At 39.3% G+C, this 11,382-nt stretch overlaps 1 protein-coding gene and 1 pseudogene across 1 annotated transcript; both read right to left on the bottom strand.

Moving 5' to 3' along the window:
* Positions 1-5,513: 5,513 nt before the first annotated feature.
* On the bottom strand, positions 5,514-6,602 carry LOC146459288 (uncharacterized). The gene has a single exon (XM_085089690.1). The coding sequence runs from the start codon at positions 6,567-6,569 to the stop codon at positions 5,514-5,516; it is 1,056 nt and encodes a 351-aa protein (XP_084945816.1). The 5' UTR covers positions 6,570-6,602.
* Positions 6,603-6,954: 352 nt separating this feature from the next.
* On the bottom strand, positions 6,955-10,580 carry LOC146459287 (uncharacterized; annotated as a pseudogene).
* Positions 10,581-11,382: the final 802 nt, after the last annotated feature.

Here is an 11,382-nt window from a genome sequence, read left to right as displayed (position 1 = left end):
CTTTATTGAATGTCAACAATTTCAAAACAATATTCCCATTCTTGTATTTCGATTTAACAAAACAAAAAATGGATATCAAAGATGGTATCACAAAGCTGACATTCCACTATGAATTATCTGGCACAACTGCAACTGCATATTCAGTTTATGCATTGACATTATACGAGCAAGACGCGGAGCTCATTCAAAAAGATGGCAAACTATTGTTTCGATAAATGGAATAAATTTTTAATGTAACGTTAGTTATATAAAAGATATGACAACTTATCATTCACATGGAGTAAACCTATCAATTGGGCAAAAAGATAAACTAGCAAAAGCATTAAAAAACAATTCAGCAATAACAATAAGATTATCAAATTCTGAATTAACTGGACCGGATCAGCTGATGTTAACCAAAACACAAATAAATAGGCTGAAAAAGGCAATGCAAAACAAAACTGGAGCAGATATTAAAATAAGCAAAACACAGATACGAAAAGCTGTACAACAAGGAGGCAGTCTTTGGTCATCATTATTCAAAATTGGCACAAAATTACTACCAATGGCAGCAAAAGCAGTTGGACCATTAGCTACTGGAGCACTTTCTGGGCTTGCAAATGTTGGAGTCAATAAAATATTTGGTAGAGGACAAGCTGGTGGTTTCCTCATTCCTCAAAATAAAATTGATCAATTAATAAAATACAAAGATTGGCTCACTGAAGCACAAAAGAAGCAAATTGTCAATGCAATACATACTGGTGGACAGATTGTAATTAAACCAACTAGGACACAATCAGGAGGTTTTTTGGGTACTTTACTGGCTTCAATTGGCATTCCAATGGTTTTGAATGCATTAATGGGTAAAGGCTTGCAGGTGGATAGAAGTAGATCCAGAAGATCGGTCCCAGTTTTTGTTCCAAACACAACCAAAAAAGATGGTGGTTTGGTCCTACCAGTTAATTATAGGCCGCCTCCATTTTTCGGTACATGGGATCAGTATGGTAAAGGGAAAAAAAACCAAAAAAGGAAAAGGTCTGTTGTTAGGCAAAAACAGTCCATTCAAGGGGATTCCATTAATCGGAGACATTCTGTGAAATTCATCAATAAACCACTCAGTAACTTTGAACTCATTGATTGGGTCAAAAAACTCAAAATAAAACACTTCAGAGGCATTTACAGCAGAGATAATCTACCACAAAAGATGAAAAAAGATGAAGTTGGTATCATTAACCTGGATTCACAGATTGGACCAGGTACACATTGGGTTGCGTATCGAAACGGAGACAAATATGTAGAATATTTTGATAGTTTTGGGTTAATTATGCCAAAAGAAATTATGAAATTCATGTCAACAAGTGGCAAACGATTAATGTATTCAGGTGATGAAATCCAGGAAAGAGATTCAGTATTATGTGGCTATTGGTGTTTGTATTATTTATTTGAGAGACAAAAGGGTACAAGTATATTGAAAACAATCCACAATGCACATTTTAACATGAACAATCAAAGTGTCAATCATAATTTTATAATCCAATATTTTAAAAAATTATCTAATTAATTTGTATAATGGTTGATATAAGATATTGTGAAGAGTGTGATGAGTACACAGAATTTTCAGGAAAATTATGTTTATGGTGTACATTGGTAACAGATTCTGAGTCAGAGGATTATGAGACGGATTATGAGTCTGACTCTGATGATAATTAATCTAATATAGTGATATAAAATGGTCAAATCATATTGTGTTAAACAAAAGAAAGAAACTGAATGTGTTCAGCCTTCAGGTTACAAGCAAGCCAAAAATGGTCGGCTTATGTTCTTCTGTACCTGTGCTGAATGTGGTATAACTAAAACCAAATTTGTTAAAAAACAGGGAAACTAAATAGCCCCTCCGAAGGGGGGGGCATAATGGATACTTTAGCATCAACTGGTGCTGATATGTTAATTCAACATGCATTACCATGGATGGGAAAGAAAGCAGTTGAAATGGGTCGATATTATGGGTCTGAAGCACTTAGAAACCCTAAATTGCAGAAAAAAGCTATTGATTATGCTATCTCTAAAGCAACACCTTTTGTTCAAAAGACTGGATCAGAGATGTTTGATAAATTATCAACCAAAGTAAGACCAAAAAGAAGGTACAAAACTGACCGAAAAGAACTTGATGGTGGTAATTTAGATACAATTTTAGAACAATTTGGCACACCAGGTAAGGTTGCATCGAAGTCGATGGATGTTGTTGGAACATTAATTCCATCAACAAAGGAAGTCTTTGATAGATACAAATCTGGAGACATTGCCAAAAGTGCATTTAGCACAGATACTGGCATATTGTCGAGTCAATTTTGGTCTGGCAAGGCTGGGAAAAATACATTAGAAAAATACAAAAATTATCCATGTGAAAGCATGGTAAAAATTGGAAGCAAATTTCACAACACACCGAAATGCTCAAGCTATGATTCAATTGGTTGGCACCCACCAAATTGGGGTGAATATGAGAAAGGAATCAAAGGACGACCCAAAAGCGGTGGTTCAATTGATATACACCAAATGATTGGTAAGCTCCCAAAGCCCAAAGCTGGGTGGGTATTACCTGGTCATAAATACACTGGTCCATACAATGATTTGGAAAATCAAGTCAAATATAACCCCAAAACAGGGCAAATATTGGAAATATATGATAAACCAACAGGCAAAACAGATGCAATAGCCATGCAACATGATGTTGATTATTCAGTCTGCAAAGATGACAAAAAATGTAAATTGAAAGCTGACAAAAAGATGGTAAAGTCATTGGATGCTGTTCCATATTCCGAACGACAATGGGGACATTGGTTGGCAAGAAATGCAATAAATACAAAACAGAAACTGGGTCTTGGGGTTCCAAAAAACGTCAAAAGCCGTCGGGTAAAGAGGAAAACTGGCAAGAAAAATAAGCTAATGAGCTGCATAAACCCATAAGACGTAACTTTACTCGGCGGCGTGTTATTGTAAATAATATTGATGAAATATGGGCTGCTGACCTTGTTGAAATGCAACAATTCAGTAAATGGAATAAAGGTAATAGGTATCTTCTCACGACTATAGATGTTTTTAGTAAATACGGTTGGATTGTTCCATTAAAAGATAAAAAAGGTGAGACTATAACTAAAGCATTTCAAAGCATATTCAAAGAGGGTCGAAAACCAAAGTATCTGTGGACTGATAAAGGCTCAGAGTTCTACAACAAACATTTCAAAGACTTGCTCAAAAAACATAACATTACACTGTATTCGACTGAAAATGAAGAGAAGTCATCAGTTGTTGAGCGCTGGAATCGAACGATTAAAAATAAAATGTGGAAACGATTCACTGCTCAAGGCAATACAATGTATCTGGATATTTTGCCTAAAATATTGAAGCAGTATAATAACACTAAACACAGTTCAATAAAAATGACACCGACAGAAGCATCTAAGAAAAAGAATGTAGGAACTGTTTACTTCAATCTATTTGGCAATTTGAAGCAATTATCATCTTTGCCAAAATTTAAAGTTGGTGAAAAGGTTAGAATATCAAAGTATAAAGAAAGTTGTTTGATCGAGGTTATACAGAAAACTGGTCAGAAGAGGTCTTCATTATCGATAAAATACAATACACGAATCCGATCACATATAAACTGAAAGATCTCAATAATGAAGAAATTAAAGGGAGTTTTTATGAACCAGAATTATTGAAAGCTAATCAGGAGATATTCAGAATCGATAAAGTTATCAGGAGAGATTACAAGAAGAAACAAGCTTTGGTAAAGTGGAAAGGATACAATGATACCTTTAATTCTTGGATCCCAATCAAGGATTTAGTCGATTTCCAAAAATAAATAGCTCATTCTATCATACAGTCACGGTTTCACGAGTATTCGATAGCGAGTCGATTCAATAAAAAAATCTATTGTTGTGTGCAAGATAAATGATATTCTTACCTCAAAAAGCGTCTACAAACATCAGAACGATGAAAGTGGAGAAATAAATGTTCAAAAATCCCAAAACAGGAGCCATAAACATCTTCACAAAATGGCAACAAAATGGCCGACACGTGTATTAACAAACTAGTGTCCAGTCCGCTTTGGGTTGTGTCATCGTGAACATGCATGAAAGCGCATGCGTGTTAATCCAAATCAAGCAATATTACGCAATATACGGAAAAATAGCACCATAAGTGTAAAAATTTCAGAACTGAGTGTAATATATAGGTAATCGGGCCATTATTATATTAGTTCACAAACTCTGGTGAAGCTTTAGGGTGGTGTCAGCTGGCCCCTGACTGAAACCTGTTTAACGGCTTGTGCAGATGGTGAATTACTGAGTAGTGTGGGATGTCTTCCAGTAGACGGTACCTCCAGGGTGAGCCCGCTCAGGCCCTACTGGTTTACAGCGGGGTGCTCAGAGTTCGTCAGGACTCAACCTCGGTCCCAGAGGTAAACTGGGAAAGGGACAGCCGCCTTGTCAGCGGCGGGAAAAAGACCTGGCTGGGGCCAGGCAAGTAAACAGCCAACCGAGCACCCCACTTTCAGGGTTTTGTCCATTTTCGTGACAAGTCACACAACGTCACGCGTGACAGTAACGGCATCCAGTCACACAACATCCATAAATTTGAATTATTTATGATTATTTTTTTCTTCATAACAGGTTAATTATATCCAAATTGATGTTCAAAAATATTGTATTCATCATTCAAATCAGCGATTGATGAGTTGGTTGGATTTAATCGATGATTGTTTGTGAGTTGGGGATCAGTTTGGTGTCATTTATGAAAAACGTAAATTTAGCGTCTCCGTTGCAGGAGTTTTGAGAAACCGAGGATAAAAATTTAGGTTTTTCAAAAACCGAGGATTTAGGTTTTTAGGTTTTTGACGTCTCCGTTGCAGGAGTTAGGGTTGAATTCAAAGGCTGAGGTCAAATATTTTTGTTACAAGGGTGTAGTAAGGGGTTGAGTTAAAAATTCGATTTACAAGGCTTTGTATGGGATTTTTTTATCATTTTTTGAAAAGTGAGTTGATACCCTCATATATCTAACTACTCTCTGTAAGAAATCTGAAAGATCATATATAATTTTTAATTTTCGTTCTCAGTCATTTTCAATTTTTTCAGTGCTACAGTGCAGGTGCCAACTCAGCAAACCTCGTTCCGAAGTTCTTCTCGGAGTTCAAAATTGGTAGAAGAAAAGAGAAATGAACACCCTGCCTTCCGACTTGCCTCAAGTTCAAAGCATTTTACTGACTAGTTTTTAACTGAAAAGGATCTAAAGACGTCAATTAACACTTTGCCTTCCAACTTGCTTCACATTCATAGCACAGAACTTACCAGTTTTAATTTGAAAAAAAAAAATAAAAATGTCAATTTTTTTGTAGCCACATGCACACTTCTGATCGTGGCCCTCTCTTATTAGGAAACATTTGTTAGTATCCGTTAGTCCAAAATTCAGTTACTTCGACATAAATGTATGACATCAGAAATTTTATCGGAAGAACTTAGGTTGTTCACATATAATCGTCATGCAATAGCACACATTATATATAAAGGTTTACCCTGCATTTGTAGTCCTCCTTTGTGAACAAGCTTCCCTGTACCAATGCCATATGCACGCCAAGTAGTGATGCCTCTGTCTGAATAGGAGAAATTATTTTGAGAGCTGATGCCTTCCCATTTAATTTGGATTTCAGAATTTGTCAGGGCAGGAGTAAAAGCATCAACCAGGGCGATACGAACTCCTTTTATCCCACCACTAGACATCATGGCCTCTTTAAAGTCGTTTGGAGTTTGCACATCGTGACCTTCGTTGATATGCCTTCGCACATGAGCCTTGATTGATGCTGCCTTTCTATCACAGGCACCTTTCCCACCTTGAGGATCACTGAAGTCCACCCGTCCAATTCTGATCCCGGTAATGTTGGCCATAAGACTACAGGCTGCTAATGTTATGGAACTATGATAGCAACCTGCATTATCTTGGCGGAGAAACGCTGTTAACAGTTCCGGATGCTCCCTCTTGAGGGTCCGAAGAACGTGCTCGATAATCCGTACCACCAAAAGGCTGTCTTGATTCGAATTTTCTGCAATGTGCACAAAGGACTGGCTCTCTAGCACACCACGTTTCTTTCGTACCACCACACTAATGTGCCATGAAATTCCTCTTTTTCCAAACCAGTCAGACTGAGATTCCCGGTATTTCTGAGGAAGGAATTTCATGGCCCAGTCTTGAGTGACGAGCACAGAAGACTCATCCAGGGTATCCAAAATGTCTGTTCTCGCCATGTCTTGTCTTACACTTCTCAACTGGTGAGCCTTCCAAGCATGGATATTTTGGACTGCCTGATGATAATCGTACCGTAAATCATCCAGCTCTTCTTCAGTCAACTTCACGTCATTCAAAAATTTCTCGACATTCAGCAACACGTCCTTTAGTTCTTCGCAGTGTGAACACGCTTTGTCATGGGTGTGATCACAAGGAGTGCTGTAGGCAGCATCGTTACTGTCATTTAGGGAATACGTGCTGCAGTGATCGGCAACAGAGGAGGATTCTGACACATGCACCTGAAAAAATTTCATTACATTTTATAACATTGTATATCTTGCAAACGGATAGCTAAACACATGCTTTCCAATACCTACGAAGGTAAGCGACTGGCACTAATTGTGCTTGAATGTCCGTATAACCATAGAAATAGAAACACGAAACATTCAAACAATTACATAGTGGGATGATAATAATGCCCAATACCAAGGTTATGTTAGGCCAGAAATAAGGTGTTTTTGCATTCTGGTTATGGCGTTCAGACTTTTTTAAACACGATTTATGATAGCAAGGGTAACTAAAAAAAAGATGTTAATTTTGATTTATGATAGTTTCATTGACCTCTGAAAGAAAACGCATTTCAGTGAAGTCGTAATTTTTTTAAAGGCATAACTGATGAAGTGTTAATAAGATAGTTGTTTCTATACCTTGTAATCGGACTTTAAATATTGTTTTCCTTTCTTCAGGGATCTCTCCCAACTATTGCTGACTTGTGCAGATAGACCATATTCTTGCAAACGTGACAAAGGTCATCAAATGCTTTGGCACCATCTGCGGCAATGTAGTCAAGCCCCTGTAGAGATTTTCTGACTGTTGCAGAACAAGCTGACAGAATTCGTAGCATGGTGTTGGAACTAAATGGTTTGAAGTTCGTCTCTTCACAGTATTGCTGGTACTGCCCTACAATCCTCTGCGGGATCATGGTACGGATGACGTTTGGCGTTTCAAGCACTTTACCGGAAGAAAGGTGAAGATAGCGTTGTCCAAACGGCAGATCCTGAACGACATGAGGACTGGTAATAAAGGTAAGAAAATGGTCTAATTGACCACCCTCAACGCGCATTCTCGGACTTTTGTTCACAGGTAAGACTGCACCCCGACCATACTCTAATCTGTGCATCCGTGCCATCTTGAACCTGTACTCGGTAAGGCCTGGTATGTAACGCTGGATTTGTTTGAAGGTAACGAGATCAGCCATGACTGAAAGCACCTGTCTACGGGTATCCCAGCTTGAAGCATTTTGGAAGGTTTCAGCTAGAGCTTCTAGGTATCTCTTATCTGCTGGACATTCTTCACTGATCTGCAACGCCTTTTCAACTGAATTGGAAGCTTTCAATGCTTCCCACAAATGACCTGCGTCTCCCGGTGCAATAACATTCAATGCTGCTACAACTGCATCTTTTGCTTTCGATACATGGCTTTGTTTTGTTCGCATACTTGCTTCCTCCCATCTTTTCTTGTATGGACCAACGCTGCCAGCGTCACAACTTCTTAAGAACTCGTTCATCTTCGACCGTTGGACACTCAATTTATCTGCCATAGCTTGGTGGCCATCAGAGGTCTCGCAGCTACTGCTCCCGTTGCTGTCATCCTTTGGGAGGTACATGCTAACATCTTTGTCAATGGTAAGATCCATCATTTCCTGACACAGTTGCTCGTCAGTGTCACTGGCCTCTCTCTGTATACAAGAGTTGTTTCAGATTTCAGATGTTTCCAGATATCTACACGCGAGCAGTCCCACCTTTTCCTCAGGGATAGTCGAACAGAAAGCTAAAAATGGGGGTATTCGGTGCCCGAGAACAAGCTATTGATTCATGAGCTTTTCGCTCGAATAGGACTGAGATAAAATCGGGACTCTCTATAGTCTAGGGTGGAATAAACTCTTCAAAGATTTCCATTACTATGCTCAGATTCTTTTAATTATTGTTATCGCAAAATTCTTACCGAGACTTCTTTTACAGCTTCAAACGGAAAGCTGGATTGTTCCTCGGCATGAGAACCTGAAGCGACGCTTTGTGTTTTACCTTCGCGTGCAGTAGGTGTGGTATCGACGACGGGTTCGTCTAATTTTTTCCTGCACTGAACACATACCGCTGATAAACAAAACAAAACAAAAAAAAACAAGCCACGTGAGTTTCAATCACTCGCATCAGATTGATTACATGTACGGGGAAAAAACCGGCATGGTCTGGGTTCTATAATACTGCTGCTACTGTTATGACGACTACATCTGCATAACATAGTATATACATGGACTCACGTATATACTGTTATGTACCCGCGGCATGCTGCAAACACACGCTTGCGCGCGTGCTTTACAAAGGCAAGAGCATGGTCAGGCTTAGCCTCTATTACTGAAGCATCTTCCAAGCGAAAAGGGCTGCGGTGAGCTCTGTGACTTGGTAAAAAAGGAGACAGAGTCCGCTGATTTATCTGCGCAAATCGCGCGCTCTCGTGTTGCTTGTACGCGCGTTTGTTACACGCATTCGTATCGCTTCGTGGTCCAGACGCACACCACGAAATTCTCCTAGCACGATTAAGGTTTACAAGTAGCTCACTAAAGTCTGCCGAACACCAGACCACTTATTGTCTTTAAGGTCAACAAGAAATTTTACTTGTTGGCCAGTGCTCGACGAATCCGGATAGGACTGCAATTGGGATATCCCCGAAGGGGGAGGGGGAGGGTACTCCTCTATATTTTAGTTACAGTGTGTCACACACAACTGGATCTTCCATGATATTGTCTTCGCTACGCTTGCAAACTCCTGACATACCTTATTTAAGACCCTTATGTTAAAAAAAGATTCTTAGACTCTGGGGGCAGCTTGCAATTGCAATTTGTTAGGAAGCTGGCAAAATATCATCTATCGTTTATGATTCACATTTCCAGAATGTTACAACTTACGTGATGCCACAGGAATCAAAACTTCAGTAAGCCGCAGTAGTCTTTCAGACTGAGCAAGGGTTAACCCGCGCTCTCCCTTTACTGTTCCTGTGGGATGCCCATTCACATGGGCAAGCACAATTTTTCTTATTACTTCTCCATCGAATTCCAAATTGTTCCCGGTGACGGGGGCAGATTGTCAAACCCAGAAGAACGTCCTTGACCTCCAAAATGCCTTTGACAATAATAATGACAATAATAAAACAGTTAATTGTACGTATTCGCTTCATTAATTACACTCTAATTCTGACATAGTTTCTCGCTGGCTCATGCCCTCGTTTCACGCGAGATCGCGTGCTCGCTCCAGTGGCTACAAAGAGAGAGTGCTCGCTGTCTAGAATTTACATTTGCCTAGATTTCGAAATTTGGATTGGAGTAACTACAGAATACCCTAACACATCGAGTCCATTTCTGAGAGAGGTGGCAACTCGGTACGCGGTGTGTAAATTTCAAGATGTATTCCACGAGAAAATCCCGGCGTTCCACGCGGCCTAGTCTGAAATAGGGTGAAGGTTTGGAGAACCGAGCCGCACACCCGGACCCCCATGGAGTACTCCTCGGGGATACGCGATGCACAGTCAGGAAATAGATTGAAGTTGGGGCACTATTTTAGAAACTAGCTACTTGGTACGCGGGGATTATTTCAGAGTCGGGGTCAACTTGTGGATCGATTCGGGGTTGAGGATCATTTCGGGTACCCAACTGAGGTCACACGCAAAGCGCGTGGCATACACAAAAGCGCTACATACTGGCCTGCAGAACAAGCGTTATTATTATTATTATTATTATTATTATTATTATTATTATTATTATTATTATTATTATTATTATTATTTTATTCATTTATTTATGACTTTTTAGGTGAGCGGAGGTTAGCACGAGGCTATTGCGGAACTCGAGTCCCGCGCGAAGGGAAGGGGACAAAAAAATTTTTTGCGTCTTTCCCGTCGCACGTCGCTCGCACTCCGCGCTCGCTTCGTGCACACACGCACACACACAAAATAACGCCTGTTCTGCAGGCTATAGTGTAGGTCAGGATAAAACGTTAAATTAATTAATTTCCGCGTGGTAGGGTATCTGCGGTTAAGCAGTTTTAGAGGTTCTCTGCAACATAATTTATAAAGTGTATTCAGTTACCTGCACGTGCCAGCAAAAGCTTTGCTTCTGTGTCCAGAAAAGAATCCCACACTTTGTAACTTTTAAGGTGTTCCTTGATGTTCTTATTGCACTTTTCTATCGTGACGCACTGAACATTTGCCGGATTGTCCGAGCTTGGACCACAAATTCCGCCAACAAACTCAGAGTAACCACAAGAAGCCATGATGGTCCATGTGGTTTGTGAATCTAAGGTCCGCGTATATTGCGTGACAGTTATGACATGCGAGGTATTTCGGCGACGTCAAAAGGTTCAATGGTCGTTTGGCGGCTAGAAGCAAACTCGTCTTTTCTTGTGAAAAGGCGTTTTAAGGTACGATAAGCCATATAATCAGTTAAAGTAACGACTAACCTTGTTTGTGATTTGATCTGTTTAGTAAAGTTAACGTAAATAAAAATATTCTAAGTGGAAATCAAAACGAACTAATTTATATGCAAATTTGTCGATGTTGTAGCCCTGAACCAAATTACGTGTTCGTAACTAAAATCATATTTACTAACGTTAAACCTGTCCCAATTCTAGCGATTGACTTTATTTAACATTGTGCTATGAAAGAATACCCAGAGTTTTGAAATGTTTGTTGGAAAAATCAAAATTAGCGGGTGTGATGTGAAAACAGCTTGCCCTCCTTTGAAGGTCAAAAGGTCAACTTTTGATGATAAATAGCATGTTCAAATAGCGCTCCAAAAATTTATCGTTTCATTTACCCAAAAATTTTATTTCATCAAATCGTACACGAAACATTGCTTATTCCGATGAATATAGTCTTGGTTGACAAAGCCATGTACCAGGATGCTTTTTTTGCGGTTGAATTTCGCATTATTTTGGCATGCTGTAATTCCGCTAGAAACGGTTAATTTTTAAAATTTGGCCAAAAATTCTGGATCTCATTGAATGTACATTTGACAGCGTGAAAGTGTGAGGGAATTAGTTTACTTATGTTCAATTGCTTCGATTTTTATGTTAC

Source organism: Pavona decussata, unplaced genomic scaffold, assembly GCF_977016875.1.
Source record: "Pavona decussata unplaced genomic scaffold, jaPavDecu1.1 SCAFFOLD_221, whole genome shotgun sequence".
Taxonomy (NCBI): domain Eukaryota; kingdom Metazoa; phylum Cnidaria; class Anthozoa; order Scleractinia; family Agariciidae; genus Pavona; species Pavona decussata.
Note: the sequence above shows the minus strand (reverse complement) of the source record. Positions and strands in the feature narration are given on the sequence as shown.

What these genes read in the sequence shown, in the direction of transcription:
- LOC146459288 (XM_085089690.1), bottom strand. Translation starts at nt 6,569, where the DNA reads ATGAAATTTTTTCAGGTGCATGTGTCAGAATCCTCCTCTGTTGCCGAT.